This window comes from Trachurus japonicus, chromosome 4 (genome assembly GCF_045865225.1).
Source record: "Trachurus japonicus isolate A0001 chromosome 4, Traja_1.0".
In the NCBI taxonomy this organism is placed as follows: Eukaryota; Metazoa; Chordata; class Actinopteri; order Carangiformes; family Carangidae; genus Trachurus; species Trachurus japonicus.
In genome coordinates, this window is record NC_140910.1 from 4,971,740 (window position 1) to 4,992,853 (window position 21,114).

General features: G+C 41.7%; 1 protein-coding gene across 1 annotated transcript in view; it reads right to left on the reverse strand.

Moving 5' to 3' along the window:
• arhgap39 (Rho GTPase activating protein 39) overlaps positions 1–21,114 on the reverse strand; it is a 101,348-nt gene that overhangs the window by 35,585 nt on the left and 44,649 nt on the right. The window contains 1 exon segment of the mRNA XM_085773503.1: positions 4,974–5,405. Coding sequence (XP_085629629.1) covers positions 4,974–5,405 — 432 coding nt within the window.

The following is a 21,114-nucleotide window of genomic DNA, read 5'->3' on the forward strand; positions in this document are numbered from 1 at the left end:
TACTTAGCTATGACGCGGTTTGGGGGCAACTTCCGGTCGCACAGAGTATTAGTCGCATCTGTCAAAAAATATGCCATGAAGAGGAAAAAAACATATATAAGTCGCATTTATTTTGGAAACATTTAATTAATAGCTGGGTCTCATATAATGGCCGGGGTTTTGTTTACATGAACAAATAAAGGCTGGCACCAAATAGCCTACTACAGGCTGGTGGCTGATGGTTATCGGTCAAAGTCCGATATATTACTAGAGCCAATTGCAATTAGCATTTATTTCCCTCATTTTCAGTCCAAATTGATTTGAAACAACAATAAATATTGACTGAAGAGTCTTGTGTTTTGTTGTGATTACAGTAGTGATATCGGATATATTCAGTTTTTCCCCATACATTAATTTATTCGTGGTGGTCCGCCACAAACAAATTATGTGCGCCACGGATAGATTTTTCTGCTTTTGGCTCGACCAATGCAATATCATTCCGTTCTTTCATCTCTGCATAGCGCTCTTTCTCTGTTTTTGTCCTTCACACACACACACACACACACACACACAGGGAAGCGCACATGCATGACAGTAGTGTGCGTAGTAGTGTGTAAAAGCGAAAAGCATATGGAAGTTATTGGTTATCCATAATGGTGGGAAAAAAGAGTTATCATATCCCTAGCCTTTTGGTTCATCCTCATCATCATCATTATCATCATCATCAGATCAATGAAAAGACAGCAAAGAAACTTAGTCTATTTTTTTTTTTATAGCAGCTGGCGTTTCACCTTTTTGATTGGTCACGGGTAATATTCCTAAAATTGTTGAAAGTTTACATTAGTAAGAATCACTTGACTTTATTCAAGTAATAACAGACTTGATTCTGAAAATCTCAGATTTCTTTGTACCCCCAGTGGCTTCACTGTCATGAGAGCTGAAGAAAACCTGTCACCAGATAAATTCAGTTCAGCTTCTGTCGTTTTCATTGAGCTTATACATCCCCATCTCATCACATGGTAATGGCAGTAATAGCCAGGCTATTATCTCAGCACAAAGACCATGGAACCATCAGGAGGCTGATGTAAAGCATACAGATGTAAAATACATATATGTATAAAGCCCTCTGAGATAAACTGTTTGTAGAAATGAGCCATACAAATAAAATTGCCTTGTCTTGCCTATAGAACCTCAGCTGAATGACTGATGGTTGTTGTTGATGGAAAGATGTGCAGGTACATTGGCTTTTATGCCATGCAGACTGACTTCTTTCTTCTTTCAGCCAGGTAGGTTTTACTCAGACAGGAGTGTGACCTCAACAGACCAGCATGAGTCACACACATGTGTCCTGGTTTAGATTCACAGAGGCTCAGAGCCCACGGTGAGAGAGGAGGCTGTGTGGTCTCTGTCCTGCTCACTGCAGCAGCAGCATCCTCTCTCTCCACGGACCGGCTTCACCATGACACTGAGCCGCCACTAAACCCACGGCTGTCTGCTGGGAGCCAGAAAGAAAATACAATATCCAGTCATTTGATTCTACTTTTGAATATTTAATATGAAGGGTGCAGTGGTTAGCACTGTCACCTCTCAGCAGGAGGGATCTGGCTTCTTTGTCAGCTGGGATTGGCTCCAGTCCCTCACCATCCCGCACACAAAAGTGATACAGACAGTGAATGGATGGATGGATGGATGGATGGGGATAATATGAAGAGAGCTGGCAGCTGTTGAGGTTCAGGTCGGCTGCTCTGGACAGATGAGCTGACTGACATCACTCTCAATTATAGTTCTTGCAAAAAAAAATCAGCTAAGAAAAGTCCACATACCGAGGTGCTCGGTGGTCGACTGTTTAAAGGAGACATATTCTGCCCCTTCTCCACAAATTAAAATAGTTCCCAGGTGTCTTAATGACATGTCTGTGACATGCTTTGGTCAAAATCCCCCAAGGATCAAACATCACAGCTCTTTTCATCCTCTCTAAACAGCCCTGTTCAGAACGGCTGGTTTCAGTGCCTGTCCCTTTAAATGCAAATGAACCACTGCTTGCCCCGCCCCTTCTACTGGTACCAGGTAGGGGTGGGGTTATGCAAATTCGAAAACTAACTACATCATTAGAGGACATCTGAGGGAACAGCTCGTAAAACCACGTGGATTTCAACCTCTGTAGTCTGAAGACTATTGATTTTTTTGTCAATTCTCACATTTTGGGGGCTGGAAAGCAAGACAAACACCCAGATATTTGTTAAAGAGCCTTCAGAAAGTCATATTTCTATAATATGTCCCCTTTAAAGAGCATGTCCCACGTTGGCAATGCCCAATGCAGGGATCGGCAGATTGGACCCCATAGATGAATTTTTCTATATATTTATTTAGTTAATAACTAAATAAACTTGATAGGAAGGATGTGTTATTCATGATGTGTGTAGGCTAATGTGTAAGCTAACTAGCTGCTTGTCCTAGAATGTGTTGAGCAATGTGCACTTGGTCACCTGATGTGATGATGTGTTGATGTGTTGGATGTGTTGATGCCGTATGTATTGTATGTATACACAGTATGTATGTATATTGTATGTATGTCTTCTGCCTGTGACTTTATGTGGACGTTATTGGTATGACTGTCTGGCTGACTGCTGTCTGCTGCAAATCACCCTTCAAGTGACACTTAATAAAGATGATGATGGTGGTGATAATGATAAAGATGATAATGATTATGGTGATGATGGTGATGATGATATGGAGCCAAAACTGACATTTTCTAACTCCTTCCATCATCAAACTGTCAAACTGAGACCTGGTTTAGGTACTCAGAGAGCTGTAAAGGCAGAGTTAAGGGGTCAGCTCCACAGGATCAATCAATGGACACTAGGTAGACTGGAGAAAACAATATAAGACTCTTTGTATGAAACCTGACTGTTACTTAGACTGTAAAAAGACTTGTACTTGTCACTCAGCTGTGAATTCTGAACTCATAAACTCCCACATGGAGACACGTCTCCTCCTCTGACCCTCTTCAGATTACAGTCATGAATTCCCAGCAGCATGGTGGTGTGTTTACTCTGCACCTTGACTTTTCCTCTGGCACCACTATGAGGCCAATCCATCAAAATCTAGAAGGGAGAGGGGGGCTGCCATGTCAGGCTCTCCAGAGGATGGACCACCTCCAAAACCTGTGAGATTCATCAGCAGGTTGTTGGTGTTTTAAATAAAATGGTCTGATAAGCCTGCGTCATCATACGTGTTGTTGTTCCTGAGCTGCACACACACACACACAGACAGAGACACACACACACACACACACACACACACACAGGCTGTAATAGTCTCTGAGAGCAGCGATTTGCTCTGAGTGTGCACAATGTGAATAACTGGCTAGAACAGCTAGGGTGCTCGCACACTGTGTACTCTGTGTGTACTCAGCATACATGTGTGTGTGTGTGTGTGTGTGTGTGTGTGTGTGCTCCCGCTAAAGCAGGGAAGACATTTACAGGACACTGTGACCCCGGCCAGGCGTATCCACCAATCAGGGCAGACTGCAGCAGATTACAGCAAACCAGCAAACCAAGACTGGTTAGACAGAGGGGAGGAGGGGGAGGAGAGGATGCTGAGGGTGAGAGAGACAATCTGAGTGTACGGAGAGGTGAGAGGCTCTGAAGGTGACAGAGGAGGGAATTAATGGACAGTGACAGAGCCAGAGAGGAGGGTATGGGATGGAGAGACACACACATGGAGAGAGAGAGAGAGAGAGAGGAAAAGGAACTGACAAAAGGATGGAAGACACAGTCTAATTCCTGAACATTGATCATTCATGCTGGTATTGTTTTTAAGATATCATACAGGCTTTAAAGGGACAGCGAGGAGTTTCTCCATCGGCAGAACAAAAAATTCCGCGACAATAAAAAAGTCTCATATTAATGTAGATAAATCTACGTTACCCACACTTGTTGATGGCTCCATTTTTGATAAATATATCACTTTGTCTCTATCTTTATTTTGTTATTGTTATGGTGGAAATGTTGGACGAGCCGATCAGCGTTTCCTTACTTTCTGTTTCGCGGACGCTGCCCGGCGGGTCATGAGAATAACGCCATCGAATCGCCGTTTATGGACGGAACTACGATGGTATCTGATCGTCTTCGAACCTCTGACTTTTATTCTTGATGGATGAAAACATTTTTGGCAAGACGTCCGTCTTGCGCCGGTCAAATAATTTCACTGTGTGCGCAGAGGCTCATGGGAAATGTAGTGTGAGAACACTTCGCTTTCCAAAACTCCTCGTTGTCCCTTTAATGGTCACCGATGTATCGATAAAATGTTGGATCCTTTCAGGCTTCTGATAAAGCTGCTGAGGTGTGTAAGCTGTTGCTCTTTGAAATAAATATGATATATAAAACAGACAGAAAGAAAGAAAGAAGGAAAGAAAGAAAGAAAGAAAGAAAGAAAGAAAGAAAGAAAAATGCTGCATGGTGACATGTTTCAGACCTAGGAATCTACTAGGATGATGAGCTGAGGACTGGTAATAAGTGTCTAGTTAATAACTACACACCTACTTTGATAGGAAGGATGTTTGATTTATAATTTAATACATATAATTATCAATAGTTAATTAATAATTAATTCTTTTTTTTTTCTTCTTTTGTTTTGATACATACATTATCTAATTTGTAAATGCATTTCTTGGAAAAAAAGGGATAGACTACATAAGTTTGCCCCATTTCATTGCATTATTTTTTATATATGATAAACTGTTTTTATTTTATTTTATTTCAATTAATGAAATAAATAAATAAATAAATAACTAAACTAAACTAAAAGTATTGTACAGTCCTAAACACATGGGTTAGATTCAAATGCCTTTTCATTTCTACACACTTATATGGACATTTTAGGATCATATAGGATAAGGATTGAAGTCTTGAGCTGCTCTATAGACAAAGTTCAAACACAATCAGTCCCATGTGTGTGAGTGTTGTGTGGTGTGACCCAGACACCATCCTTACCTGTCTGCCTCCTCTCTGTTGCCCTGTTTCTCAGACAGCTCCTGGTCCAGGGAGGACGAGGTGCTTCCCTCCCGGCTGACCCCGCTGTTCCGTCCCGGGCTGTTGTCAGCTGACGCCCTTCCTCCTCCTCCTCCTCCTCCTCCTCCTCCTGCAGGACGGGGTGTGGTGCCATCAGTGTGCTGCTTCAGAGTCTGCAGCTTGGCCAGGGGGATGATGTCGCAGGCCTGGGGTCGGTGCCACACCGTGCGCTGGGTGGAGGCGTTGTAGTAGTAAAAGCGCGAGGTGTTGGGGTCAAACAGCTCCCACCACTGGTTCTCCCCGGTCCGCTTGATCCGAACCCCCTGCGGAGGGTCCCACACACACTCGCCCGTCAGCAGGTTGGCGTACATACGCTCCCGCGTGCGCGGCTCGATGATCTCCACCCACTCCAACCTGCAGCAGAGTCCAGAGAAAGAGACTGTGAGGAAAGTGACTGTGACATAAAGTACCATGTAAAACACAACAATCAGCAGCCACAGGTGGACAGACAGAAGATAAGATGGGGAAAAAATGTTGAAATTGCATCAAAATTTCAAGTTGGCCACTTTTTCTTATGTGTGGAACTCATGCTCTTCCACAGAATTTTACCCAGGAGACAACTTTACAGTGATTCTGCATTTGAATCCTATGTTTTAGACTTTGAGGATGTCAAAATCACAACTTCAGTGTTTATATCATTTCCAATATGTCATATGAAAAACTCTGCTTTAAAGAGATAAGACTTATTTTATCCCACGTATGGCAAATTTAGTGTTACAGGAGAAAAGCAAAGAATATTAAATTTTTTTTTTTTTAACTGACATTCTGTGCAACTTGTACTAGAATATGTAGGGGATACAGCTTTGTACAAACTATTTAAGAATATAAAATAAAGACTATACTATATATAAACATACACAGTATTACTTGTACTAAAAGGTTGAAAAAATAGAAAAAATATTGTGTTGTATTATATTATGTTATGCAGAAAGATACCGTGTAAAGAACAGCATACTTGTTTTAACAACAGCTTGTTAGGCTAAATTGCTAGCACTACAGGTGGCAAGCTTTTCGGTGGGTAACATTTTTTGAGTCATATTTTTGCTGGACCTGCTACTTTGAATTAATTTTTTTTTTTACAGTGTACTAATTGCCACCTCCCAAAGTAGTAACATAAATTTTTTGGCACCTACAACATTCATATGAGAAAATAGTGGATGCATAGTAATAATCATCTCAGGCATGAGCGCTGACATGTTTTATCAAAGGAGTGATACCATGCAGGGTGTAGTGTAGTGTGTTGTGTAGTGTAGTTTAGTGTAGTGTGTATGTGTGTGCATCCACACCTGCTGCACAGGGACTAATTAATAAACACACTGCTAATGAAGTTAGTGTGTCTGAGAACATCTGTAGCGAGCAGCTCCTGCAGGCCCGAGTCCTGCATGCGTCTGCTACACAACTCCAAGAAACACCGAGCTGCTTCCATCCATCACAACTGTAATATAATTAAGGCAACAATGCCATTAAGGCAGAGCTCCTGTAAAGACCATAATGTGATTATCTTTTTAATCCAGCTACATGGATCTATGGGGTGTACTGTACTCTGATTTCAATTAGGCTCCTGATATGCTTTAATTTTAGCAGACAGGCAGCTGCATATGAACCACTTCCTGTATACTGTGTGTACCAGATTTTTTTTTTTTTAAACCTTTGTTTCTCTTTTTCCTTTTTTTTGTTTTCTTTCTCTTTTTCCTAAAGTCCCTGTCTGCTGCTCTTCTTCCACACACATTTATCGGTCACTGCAGGGATCAGTGACGTCCTCTGGGTTCAGAACTCAGCACCTGTACATACTTCATCTCCAGTCCTTACTGCAAAACGCTCTGCACCGCATTTTATATCTGCTCAGACAACTTGTGCAATCTATGAATTATTAAACAGAGCCAGATTTATTATATTTGTGTAACTCTTGGACCATTTGTGTTGGAACTGTGTCATAACTGCTGCGTGAAGTCCTATAGTCTGATGTGTTTGGTGATGTCACATTGACCTTTTACCCTTTTACCACCAAAATCTAATCAACCCGCGTTGTGTCCAACTGAACATTTGGGCAGGATTTGACAAAAATTGCCTCAAGGTTTAAACGGCAAGAGTGAGACAGGCAGGCAACCAGAAACTCATTTGCCTCCAGCGCTGACAGTCACCAGTTTGGAGGAGCAGAAATAAAATATTCCAAATATGTGGAAGAGTTTTGCTGAACATGAACAGGTCAACAGACTGAACAGGTTTGTTCAGTAAGAGAAGAGAAACAAGATAAAAGTGCACAGCAGCTTAATGGAGGACGACGTTATGAAATTGCAAAGGGATTACACAGAGCTCAAACATATTATGAATAATAAAATGGGAGCCCACTCACGCAGCTCAGTAGCACAGCCTGCTCCTACATATGCCAGCTACATGCTCTCATCTGTCTTTAGCTCTAATGCAGCAGTTTGTATTCTGTAAGGAGGAGGAGGAGGAGGAGGAGGAAGAGGCATTACTGTGACTCACGACTCGCAGAATATAGACACACGCACATGTGCCACACACAAACACACACACAGTTAATAAATGTAGGTTTTAAAAGCATTCTCAGAGCTCACATGCAGCTGCAGGCTTCAGACCAGCTGTGGATGGAGAGGAGCAGGTCAATCAATATGTTGAGCAGGCAGAGAGTGGGCTGATGGCTGAGGCAGGCCAGATAGTCACAGGGGGGGGGGGGGGGGGGGGTGAAGGTGAGGATGAGGATGAGGATGGGGGAGGGTGAGGATGAGGTTGAAGGTGAGGTTGAAGGTGAGGGTGAGGGTGAGGATGAGGGAGAGGGTGGGAATGAGGATGAGGATGCTGACTAAGACTTCACCACCAGCCATTTGACAGGTGTTTGGAAAACAGCCACACTGTTGCACTGTGTTCCACATTCCTTCATTATCATCAACACACAGACACACAGACACACACACACACACACACACAGACACACAGACACACACACACACGCAGACACACACACACACACACACACACACACACACACACACACACACACACACACACACACACACAGATTTATTCTGACACATTCCCACCCACATCCTCCTGCTCCCCCGAGAACTATACCGCATCAACAAATGCACTCCATCCTTTCGTTTAAAGAACAATGCATCCAGATGTATGGGTGTTGCATTAAAGCTCCATATTCCCAACCTTTGGGCCAGCTAACAAACCAATTCTGGTGGAGAGGAGTAATTATATAAAACCATATTTCTAACTAAATCATTTTTTTTTAAACATTCAAAAAATATTAGGATGTTTCAATAGTTCCACTTCTTCCTTTCATTGAAGATACAAACACTGACGCCTACTGTAATCTAATGAGTCTCACAAACCCATCACAGGTTTTGGATTCACCGCCAAAAGCCTCACGAGCACCCAAAGCAAATTGGAACCAGTTTAGGAGACAAAATGTTTAGTTAGGCGTGGTGTGAATGTGAAGTCAGGAGGACTGGTGGTGTGGGCAGGAGCATTTCTCATGCAAAGTTCTATTTATGTTTTGTGCAGAAAACAAAAAAAGTTGGACAAATGTGTAGAGTTTTATTCAGAAATGAAAATTGAATGTGATCCCACTATGGGTCTTAAAATTAGTGTAATAATGCATCTATCAGAGGATGGAGTCCAAACTTTGTGCAAAATTCTATTTTCGAGTAAATCCAGGATGAAAGTGAGGTCGTTTTTTTTTTTTTTGCATTAGCCTCGCTAGCTAAGTTAGCAAGCCATAACGTAGCAAGTCTACTAGCTAACAGTTAGCTACGTTAGCTAAACACACTCACACACACTGTGAACACTGTGAACACTGTGTCCCGCTCGGTCCCATTCCCAAACATTGAATATCCCGCCCGCTCGATAACGCCCAATCAAATTCGTTTCGCTTACTCGTGTAAACTCGTGGAAGGAGGCGGGACAAACAGGACAAGCGGCCATTTCTGAACACCTATAAGACAGTCAGATTAACAGTGTGAGGGGGTGTGACCTTTACAAAACTGCATTAGCCTACAGCGCCATCATGTGACTGTCATCTCTTGGGAAAGATGCACATCATTTCCACTTACATGATCTAGTGTCATGTCTGATGCTCATTACATCTCAGAGTCATCTGATACAAATAAACTAAAGATTAATAGGTTTCTAATTATAAAAAAAACCCCAAAACATAAGCTGTATGCTGGACAACCCTCAGAGTGAACTTGTGACCACCATCTTGGTTCTGGCTTTGTTGTCAGTTTCCTTGTGATTCCAGACTTGAACATCACCCTGCAGAGTTCTCTGCCAGTGTGGATCAGCTCTGCTCTTTATGGCTGCACGGCCTCGGTGAGCACTGGGCATCCGCAAGCTCCTACTGGCTCCTGTGCGTGTGTGTGTGTGTGTGTGATTGTGTGTGTGTGTGTGATTGTGTGTGAGAGAGAAAGAGGAGAGAAAGAAGTGGTACATCAGCTGTCAGAGTGGATGCTTGTCAAATGGAGCAGAACAAGCCAGTTAAATAGAAAGATCCACAGCGGAGATAGTAGGATTAATTGGCCATAATTGGTGGATGTGTTGGTGCTCCAAATGACCCAGTTTAGACGAGCGTCCCAGTGCACTGCAGAGACTGTGGCTCGGTGGCACCGGGCCTGTACGCCCACAGCCTCCACACTCATGCATTTATATGAGCTCATAAAATGTAAACTGCAGGTTGTTGACGCTCCACGACAGAACAACGACATGTTTCAGTTTGTTGACGAGGTCTGCTGCTTATCGGCCAGATACTGTCACTTCCTGGAGTCTTGTCTGCACTGTGGGGTTGCCAGGCAACCGGTGGAGATCATCCCTATTAATTTATACATCTGTACAGATGGCTCTACCAGTGTTCCTGTTATGATCCAATAAAACTGTCATTTTCCATCTCAATTGAAATCCATGTGCTGTGATTAAAATAACTGATGTGCATTAGGAGAATGAATCTGTAATGGTTGCACATTATGTCTGAGACGTTGACTCATTGTCCTTAAAGGGATAGTTCAACATTTTGGCAAATTGGCCCATTGCCATAATCCCTATAGTCATAGCAGTAGGTTCATTACCTTTAATTGCCGGTGCAAGCTGTTTTTAGAACGGCGGAGCAGAGCCGTGAGCTGCTCAGAGCTACGCTACGGAGGCTAATGGGATTTCTTGGTTTCCCTCATCAAACTCATCAAATACACAATCCAACAACTCCAAAACGCTCTGGTGGACAAGTTGTGACCTGCACATTCACCACGCTATGAGATAATAACAGAACGTTATTAGACAGAGTTGTTTTTGGGGGCAAATGCAGAGACTGTTTGCCGAAAAACTGCCCAAGACACAACATGCATTAGCTGTTTTGCATGAATTTACCTAGAAAACAACTCCTCCCTCCTCTTTACACCTGGTGATCATGGTCTTTTAACTTTAAGCTCTTGGAGAAGAAGAAGGGTTCTAGGCCTACTGGTCGGACGGATCAGCCACAGGTTCCTCTGACAAACCAAACCACTCCCAGAGCAAACCTCATCCCAAGGTCAAGAGTCTGTTGTGTTATCTGAAGGAAGCCCTGTGCGTTGTGGTTAATACATTCAATCAATGGAGGGTTAATTATAAACTCCATAAAAGTTGTTATTTCAGTCAATCATTTCCCCCCTTTAATAATACAAGTTGGTGTTGTATTATATCGTTGGAAAGCCTGATTAGTCACCTTTACAACAAGATATAACTTGTAATGTGCATCTGTGGAATGAGCAACATAGCCAAACCAAAAAGCCAAAAAAATGTGCCAAAATCCCCTGCAATATCCGTTTCTAGCTCCTAGTGCTGCCAGGTGTTTGCCAGGCACCTGACTTGTAGGATCAGCTGTTTGACCTTCAACCAGGAGGAATAGTTTCTGGGTTAATAAGTGTAACAGGAACTAAATTCATTCTCAATATCCAATGTTGTTGAAAGGATAACCTGGATAACAAGTTGGGCACAGACGCACTCTACAAAAAGGGGCAGCTCTGAGCTTACTCAGAGCTCTAAACATCTGTAATAAGATGCTGCAGATGTTTTATCAGTCTGTGGTGACAAGTGTTTTATTCTGTGCTGCAGTCTGCTGGGGAGGAAGTTTGCAAGAAGCTGGATAAGCTTGTCAAGTAGGCTGGCTCTGTGGTCGGAGTAAGGATGGACTCTCTGGGGGAAGTGGTGGAGGGATACACAATGAGGATGGTGGAGGCCATCCTGAACAACACGGACCATCCACTTCATAACACCTTGAGGGACCAAAGCAGCAACGGTGGTGGACGGCTCCTCTCTCTTTGTTGCAGGACAGAGAGATACAGAAGATCTTTTATACCCACTGCCATCAGACTTTTTAATTCTTCTGCAAATAGTAGATGAGCTGACAGACAAATGAATTTCCCTTTGGAGATTAATAAAGTAATGCATATTCAAATTCGAATGAGTTAAATAAAGAAACATGTAGTTGAAGTGTAAAGGTCAACTCATTCAACACGTCAGAATGAAATCCTCCTTTCAGGACCATGGAGAGAGCCACTCAGCCAAAGCACTTACTTACAAACTTCAATAAAATAAAATAACAATAAATAACCATTCATGTTAAAATGCAGCATCGACACAATAATAAATAGGCCGTCATCAGAGGAGCGTGAGCACAGTGCAGGTCTGTCTCTGACTTTATTACTGTCTGCACTACAGACTATACAGTTCCACAGTCAGGAGCCGCCACATCAGAACCAGCTCGGAATAAATCCATAATCTCTGACCCGACTTTCTGTTTGTCATTCATTCATGGAGAGTGAGTGTGCTGAAGGTGACACAGGTAACGTAGTTACCTACGTCCCTGAGCTCTGGAACCCACCACCTTTAGATATCAGGGAAGACAACTCAATAAAAGCAGACTAAAAATGTATCTGTTCACCCTAGCCTCTAATTAGCTGGGGACAAAAGTCCTATCGGGACTCTCAGAGAGCACACTAGACTAGACAATAGGTAAGTTTGTAGTTGCTTCAATTCTTATGTTCTTTTAATGTTCCTTCTTGTTTTTTTCTTTTTTCAAATTTTTCTCATGTTCTTTTAATCCTTCTTTTTCTTTTTTTAATGTTTTCAGGTTCTTTTAATGTTCTTTCTTTTATTGTGAAGCACTTTGAGCTGCAATAATTGTTGCAAATAAATAAAAATTATTATTATTATCTCTGAATGAGACAGAATAAATAAACATGAGACAGAGAGAGGGAGGGAGAGACCGTCTGATGAAGAAAGGACAAGTGAACAACTGAAAACCCTGGAAATGAGACAACATGCTTCCTGCAGCACAGCAGTAAAGAGAGCGATTGTACATCAATCAGAGGAAGGACCATCACCTCCTGCAGTACACACACACACAACCTGAACACCCCCTGATGATGTAACAGAAGCATTTCACACCAGGTCATTTAGAGAGAGCAACGGCCAATAGGAAAAGGCCAACGCTGCCGACGGCCAGTCGCTCCAGCTGCTCTTCTCCAGCCACAAAAGTCGTTTTGCACATTTTCTGTCCAGAGCTGTAGTTCCTCTGCCAGAGACGTCCTCTCACTAAAAATCACTGCAGCACTGTTGCCGGGCGACGGCTGAGTAGCCTCGGAACACGTTTTTTAAGGTCTGAATAGGAAGAGGGTCCTGAACAAGGAGAGAGGGACAGAAGAGGAGCGGAGGAGGTGGAGGACAGAGAGAGCAGGCCTATTCACTGAATCACACTCCACCACACAGTTTGGTCTGTAAAGGCAGAAATTATTCAAAAACATACTTAACCTACATTCATCCTCTTCCACAGAGAGACATCTTCATGAGACAGACTTTTATTTTTTACTTTTGAATTTCCCTTGATGTTCCTATTGTTCTGTAACCAGAAGCCTCACTGTTTGATTCTCAGCTTCTGCTTTAATGTGCTGTTAACACACACAGCCAGCACTTCCTCTGCTTCACCTGCTGTCTCCTTTATATGGCATGGTTTATGAGACTGTATGTGTTCCTCTGTTTAGGGTTCGGCAAAAGGTCAAAGGTCAAGGACACAGTGACTTCACAAAACACCACCACAGATTAAGACGAGCAAAAAGCAATCATGATTTAACGTTCATATAAACACTATAAAAGTAACCTGACACTAAGGCTCTATTCAAAATCGCTTACTAACATACTGTATACTGCATTAGTATGTATACTGCATACCGAATGTGGGATTAAGTATGCCGTTCACACTGCGGTATACAAGTATCCCAGAATGCATTTTGCTATAACAGACAGCGTTAGCGGCAAATCAGGCTAATTCCTGCTGTAGTGCTCTTAATACGTCATTTAGATCCCCCCAATCTGTGTTCAGTTTATGCAACAAAAGTTTAAGCTGATTAACCTGCCCACAGGTGTTAGGAGGCTGGTTTCGTTCTTTTTGGAAGATAAATGTTGGTCTCATTGATGAAATCTAATAACTGTGGCAGCCACAATAGTTTGTCTGAATGTAAAGTGAAGCTATTGGACAGAAGAGCAGCGCTGCTTCAGGGCTCTGTACAGAAATCACCACATTAGCATAAATAAATGTTGCAATGAACCGATCGGTCTGCATTAAATGTAATTTTATTTTATTACACTACATAACAAGGTTAGGGAATAGGGCAAAGATAGAATACTTCACTACTCTCAACCTGTTTTAGGGTTACAGGTGAGGGACGCATTGCATTGTGGGATACATTATGCCATGTAGACTGTTCAGATACATCATCAATCAGTACGACAGTTTAAAAGGCTCTAACACTGAGATAAATAACTAAATATCCCAAAATGAATCTTAAAGGAGAAACCACAATCAATATTAAATAAGAATTGAGCACAAACATGATATTTGTGTTCATGAATTATAAAATTGCTCTTTCAGAACTTAATAATGACGATCATGAGCGAAACAATGTGAAGCTGCTTATTTCATTTTACAGTATGTTAAAAAAGGAGGTCTAAGCGTATTCTCTTATTTTCACTTCAGTGTGACGTAGTGTGTGTGTTCACATGGTCGGAGCGACAAGTGTGTGACCAAGCCTCTGTCAGTACAGACTCATGGATGTGTGGGAAATAGTGTTGATGGTTTCTGTGTAATGTCTTCCCAGGATGTTTCAGAGTTCGGCTGTCTGAGGTGAGTGATTACATGCAAAAACACAACATTTACCGTATACTGTTTATACTGTACACTATATGAGTTCAGTGGTGTCTCGTAAGGATTCGAGTCAGGTACCATAGATATTTGATTGTTTTTTGAGTGTTTGTTGTGGTTGAAAGAATTGCCTACATACTTTAGCGTTGTCGCTATCCCTAGCGCTGGGTAACCATGGTGTAACTCTGGTTTGCCTGCATCAATTTTAGTCTGAGTGTTTTGCTCCTCCCAACACTGGGTGACCATCAGGACAACGATTTAGGGGTCAAAAATGGAAAAAGGAATTCTCCTTTTAAAGGGACAACGAGGAGTTTTGGAAAAGCGAAGCGTTTTCACACTACATTTATGAGCCTCCGCGCGCACCGTGAAATTCTTTGACCGGCGCAAGACGGACTCATGTTTTCATTCATCAATAATTAAAGTCAGAGGTTCAAAGACGATCACATACCGTCGTAGTTCCGACCATAAATGGCGATTCAGCTGCGTTATTCTCATGACTCGCCGATACCGAAAGTAAGGAAACTCTGGTCGGCTCGACCAGCGTTTCCACCACCACTAATAATAACAAAATAACGATAGAGACAGAACGATATATTTATCGAAAATGGGCCCATTAACAAGTGTGGGTAGCGGAGATTCATCCACATTAACGTGAGACTTTTTTTATAACCGAATAGAAACTCCTCGTTGTCCCTTTAACATCGGACCTCCTGGCTCTGAGCAGCCATTATAAATGTGTTATGTTTTGATGTTTTGAATTTACCACGACCTCCTGCTTCATACATGTATGACCTCCAGATTGGATCTGAACACCTGCTTCACTCAGGGTGACTCCTTGTTTTTCAAGGTTCAGTCAAACTCACAGAGGAGTCTTTGGATCCTGAACTGAAGTGAAACGTTGACATATCACTGTGATCACTTCCCACCAGCTACATGTGTCCTGGCTGCTGGAACAACAACTCACACCTTCCCTGCTGCTTCCTCTCCTTTATTCTGAAATCGTCTTCCCTATCATCACATGGTAGAGGTCACACACAAACACACACACACACACACACACATCATTTACATGCTTCGACTCACGCTGATATTCACAGTTGAACTGTCCTGTCATGTGCCTATTGAATCTATTTTGAGTCAAAACAGGGGATATCTAATTTTAGCAGATTGTCATCCTGCTTTAGCAAACACGCTCTTCATATCAGAGCCGTCAGCCTGCAGGTACACTCACTCTAATCTTCCACTGATACTCGCAAATAAATAATCCATGGGAATGATGTACATGAGACAAGAGCTGTACTTAGAGATGAGAGCTGAAATCAACTGTTTTCCAAAATCACCAGACAACCTGGTATAAAGGCAACCTGGGCTTCCATAACACCTCAGCAGGCCGTTTGCCTCCATGCCACGCCGAAATGATGCAGTAATTCAAGCAAAATGAGCCCCAGCCAAGTATTGAAATTGTACTGGAGATGGACATACTTTCCAGAAGACCAACAATTCTGTATTAACAATCATTTTTTTAATTGGTCTAATATAATTTCTTTTTTTGAGATACTGAATTTGGGGTTTTCATTAAATGTAAGCCATAATCATTACAATTAAACAAAAATAAAGACATGGAATATTTCAGTCTGTGTGTCATGGGTCTATATCAGGTATTAGTTTCACTTTTTGAATTGAACTACTGAAATAAATGAACTTTTCCATGATATTCTAATTCATTGAGATGCACCTGTATTTATCCTGAAGCATATGATAGGTCACTGCAGGAACTTCGTCCAGGGAAATTTTGTGGAGCTGGGGTTGTTGGTGTGTGTCTCCATAGCAGGAACCACCCCCAAAGGACAGTCTCCTGGGGGGCTAAACAAGGCGACTGGGCAATTACTCCCCAGCTTTGGAACTCTCTGCCAGAGGATCTCAGACAGGAACCTCAGTGTCCTCTTTTAAATCTCTTCTGAAAACTCACTTTTATGGTTTGGCCTTCCTCTCCCTATTGTGAATTGATTTCATTGTCTTGTTATTTTTTCTGTGTTATTTTTATTGGTTGCCTCTTTTTATAAGCCTGTGTTTTTATGTGAAGCACTTCAAGTCATTTTAATTCCGATAAGTGCTATAGAAATAAAGTTATAATTATTTTTATTATTATTATTACTCTGTGCTGATTGGGTACACTCAGAGCGGGATGTGACGTCAAGAGAAAGAAGCATCATTTTTAAACCTCAACAAAAGAGAAGCATTAGTATAGCGTCTATACGGCTGCAAACAACAACAACAAGCACAGTACACAACCATCCACTTTTAAAGGGATACGCCAAAAACCTTTTTCGTGTCTTGCCTCACTCCCGAGTCCATAACAAGCAGATAGACACCATCCTTCTGACTGTGCGTGCAGTAACAAGGGAGATAGAGCCTGTATCGCCTGTAATTAGCTTAGCTCAAACGCTGGAAGTGTATAGGAAGGGATAGCCTGCCTCCTACCCGAGCCGAAATCAGCAGTCAGAAGCTGATTTCATTTTAGCTCTAAACTCTGTAAATATATCACTTTATCGACATTTCAAACATTATTAGGCGAGAAAGTAGCCGTTTAGATCAACAGTGTGTCGTTAATTTGTCTAAATACCAGCTGTTTACAATTTTGTTCGGACGAATTCGGCAACCAATACACTTCCGGTTACTTTCACAAAATAAAACACTCGTTGCCCTTTACATAAAGAAAACCATGACGATTAGGGCTGGGTAAAAATATCGATTCAGCAATGCATTGCAATTCTTTTCTCTGCAATTCAATATCGATTCAGCAATCTTCTGAATCGATTCAAGCCCCTGGCCAGTGGGGGCGCTGCGAGCAACACCCTCGTGTGATTCGCGCTGTACGGACGGGGGCCGCACTAGACCAAACCATAACAATATGGGAGTGAGTAGCAGCAGCAGCGGGGATCGATCGTCGGGGGAGGGACGCACCGCGCCGTGCCGTTTCGCTTTCAACACGCGCTGCTGTTATGCATGCGTGCTTCTCTGTGGTGTGTATGTGTGTGAGAGGATGCGGCCATCGTCCGACGGGGGGGGGGGGGGGGTGGGGGGGGCGGCGAATATCGCTACTTTTTTTTTTTTTTAAGACGTTAGTTTAGGCGGCAGCTCTTTGTTGTTAAGGCGGCCGCCTTAACAGGAAAGCGCTGCGGGAAACCCTGAACTTATCTGACAGCTGCTCTCACTTCTTCCTCTGTTCCTCCTCACTCACTCACCTACACACAGACAGGACTCTGTCTTCCTCACACTCACCCCAGCCCCTCAGTTTCTCATCCCACCTGCCCGTACCATACACATTGACAGTCAGTCAGAAATCACAGAACTTAAACATCATAACAAGAACATTACTGCGGGGTCGCTACAATATTTTCAGTTGTGCAGTCAACTATTATTAGTGTGAATGCTGGAAGCATTCACACTATTGTTATTCGGTTCGGCCATTTTCTGCCTTTCTTTGTCATGTAACTAGTCCTTCATACTTTGTGCTATTTCAACAATTCAAATATCAAAATGTTCAGCCTTTTCGGGACAGGTGTGCTATGTCTTTTCTCTTTTCAACTATTCATACTTTTTGCAATATTCAACTATTTCTGATTTTTTTTTCCCCATAGAGAATGCATTGGAACAGTCTTGAAACTCTTCAAATCTTCTTACTTCTTTCAGCCTTTAAAGCGTCCACATACTTTCAGCTAGAGACTTCATTCAAATTCTGAGCTGTAGACAAACTTCTAATGTATTCATCCTGTATTTACAACTTTTTCATAGCTTGCACCGTTTTTGAGATAAATCCTTTAAAAGCACATGAGGATTTCTGACAAATTTCACACTTTTCAATGAGTGTGTATGGGGTTGGGTCAGAGTGAGTGACATCATCGTTAGAGTGAGAGGGATCGAAAAAACATTCAGGATTTTTTCTGGATAAATTGCCAGCACGGCCACAAATTAAACTCTAGACACATGATTTCCTCACCGGTTTGTAGCCACACTTGTTGTGTCTCATTTAATGTGTTCAAAACAGCAGACAGACTTACAGAATTGTCTCAGTGAGCCTAATTGTGCAGCTAGACCCACTCCAGTGGCTCATCCACTTCAATATAAAAGTAGGAGCTGATTTTTTTAGAAAAGCAGAAATGCCCCCCTTTTCTACCTTGCGACCCTGAGAAAAGTTTTTGCCCTACAAACATTTAATGCACATTGGCTCGCTCAGGAAGGTCTCCTTGCCCCAGTAGTCAGACCACATTCTGATAAGAGTTACGGTTCTCTTTTACTGGGCTGTTTTCGGAAGCTGCTCAGAGCACAAATCTCTCTGCTCTGCTCTGCTCTGTGTGCAGTTGGTCCAGCTGTAGTGGCCAGCTCGTTATCAAAGTCTATAAATAGAACAGTGCAGGTGCAGCCTGGCCGCTCGTTAAGATGTTTTTAAACACAGGCCCACACACACACATGATAAACCAGACTGACAGAGGATGTCCACGCACAAACACAGGCATCACACTCACACAGACAGACACACACAGACGCTCACACACAGTCACACACACACACACATACACAAACAGACAAACACACAAACACAACACTGTTCCACACAGTAAAATGTAAGCATGGTAGTCGTCATGGCAACTTCTGAGGGCAGGCTGCCAATCAATCAGATCATTAGGGAGAGAGGAGTTTTGTGGCGCTTAACAGTTTTACTTTCTGCACATGTACACGCAGACAGAGAGACCGTCAGACTCACACACCCAGACACACACACACACACACACACACACACACACACACAGGTTTTCAGCTCAAATTCATCAGGCTCTCAATTATTTTATACTTTTGATGTAAACATCTCCAACAATTTATATTTTTCTCATGAATTTAAGTTCAGACGTTTAGTCTTTCCAACTCTATTAATAGTAGTACAATTACAGGTGGAGCCTAGGACATAGGATGCAGCTTTTAACATGTGTCCTATCTATCTATCTATCTATCTATCTATCTATCTATCTATCTATCTATCTATCTATCTATCTATCTATCTATCTATCTATCTATCTATACCCCTCCCTATTTTTTAACCCCTCTGTCTCCTTTTTTTCTTTCTTTCTTTCTTTCTTTCTTTCTTTCTTTCTTTCTTTCTTTCTTCTACTCCTTCATTTGTATTTTACGTAACTTTTTATATCCTTCCCTCTCTATCCATCCATCCATCCATCCATCCATCCATCTACCTCTTTCTATCTATCATCCCCCTCTCTCTTTTTCTTCTTTCTTTCTTTCTTTCTTTCTTTCTTTCTTTCTTTCTTTCTTTCTTTCTTTCTTTCTTTCTTTCTTTCTTTCTTTCACTCCATTTCTGTCTTTTTACTTCTTTGTTTGTTTGATTGTTTCTTTCTTTCTTTCTATTCCTTTTCTCTTCCTTTGTTTTTACTCCATTTCTTTCTTTCTTTCTTTCTTTCACTCCATTTCTGTCTTTTTACTTCTTTGTTTGTTTGATTCTTTCTTTCTTTCTACTCCTTTTCTCTTCCTTTGTTTTTACTCCATTTCTTTCTTTCTTTCTTTCTTTCTTTCTTTCTTTCTTTCTTTCTTTCTTTCTTTCTTTCTTTCTTTCTTTCTTTCACTCCATTTCTGTCTTTTTACTTCTTTGTTTGTTTGATTGTTTCTTTCTTTCTATTCCTTTTCTCTTCCTTTGTTTTTACTCCATTTCTTTCTTTCTTTCTTTCTTTCTTTCTTTCACTCCATTTCTGTCTTTTTACTTCTTTGTTTGATTCTTTCTTTCTTTCTTCTCCTTTTCTCTTCCTTTGTTTTTACTCCATTTCTTTCTTTCTTTCTTTCACTCCATTTCTGTCTTTTTACTTCTTTCTTTCTTTCTTTCTTTCTTTCTTTCTTTCTGTCCTTTTCTTTTTTCTCTCTTGTTTCAATCTTTCTTTCTTTCTTTCTTTCAACAATTTCTTCAGCTCATTCAGCATTGCTTCCAGCATTCACACCATTTCCATTCTTGGAAATGTTTTTTCTAGTTAATAATATTGTTTTGTATTGTTTTATTACTCAAAATGTTATGAGTTATTTTCCAAGAGGAAAGTATCACATAGCCTAATTTAAATTTAGCTGCACTGTAGTTCAGTGTTAAAGCAGTGTCATATTTTGTTATGCTATGAGTTATACTATGGCTGTTCATAAGGCATGAAACTAAACAAATAATTATTAAAAAAAAAAAAATCTGGTACTCTTATTTGTGTATTTCTGCTTGATACTGAATCAATATCGAAGCATTTCAATCAATATCGAATCGAATCGATATCGAATCGAATCGTGACCTAATGAATCGAAATCGAATCGAATCGTGAGATTCTCAACAATACCCAGCCCTAATGACGATAGAATTTGTGTACCCTCGATGTAGCTAGCTTGAACCAAAATAAACCGTCTTTGCTTGAACCCTCTGTTTTGACCGATCTCGTCCCGTTATACCGGCATTTGACCGCTCAAGATGCCTTACCGGAGAGTTTTGTCAGCTCTGAGACGAAGATCGGCCCGCCGGTTTCCGTTTAGAGTTGCTGAAGAGTTTCTCTGATGACTTTAGGTGGAGGCAGGCTAACACTACTGATACACTTCCAGCGTTTGAGCTAAGCTAATTACGGGCGATAGGGCTCTATCTCCCTTGTTACTGCACGCACAGTCGAAAGGATGGTGTCTATCTGCTTGTCATAGACTCGGGAGTGAGGAAAGACACGGAAAAAAAAATGTTGGCGTATCCCTTTAAAACACTGCATTATTAAAAAGTGTCTACACTGCCAGAACCTGACACCTAACACTGACGGTCCACTCACTGATCACAGCTGATCACTGAAAACTGCC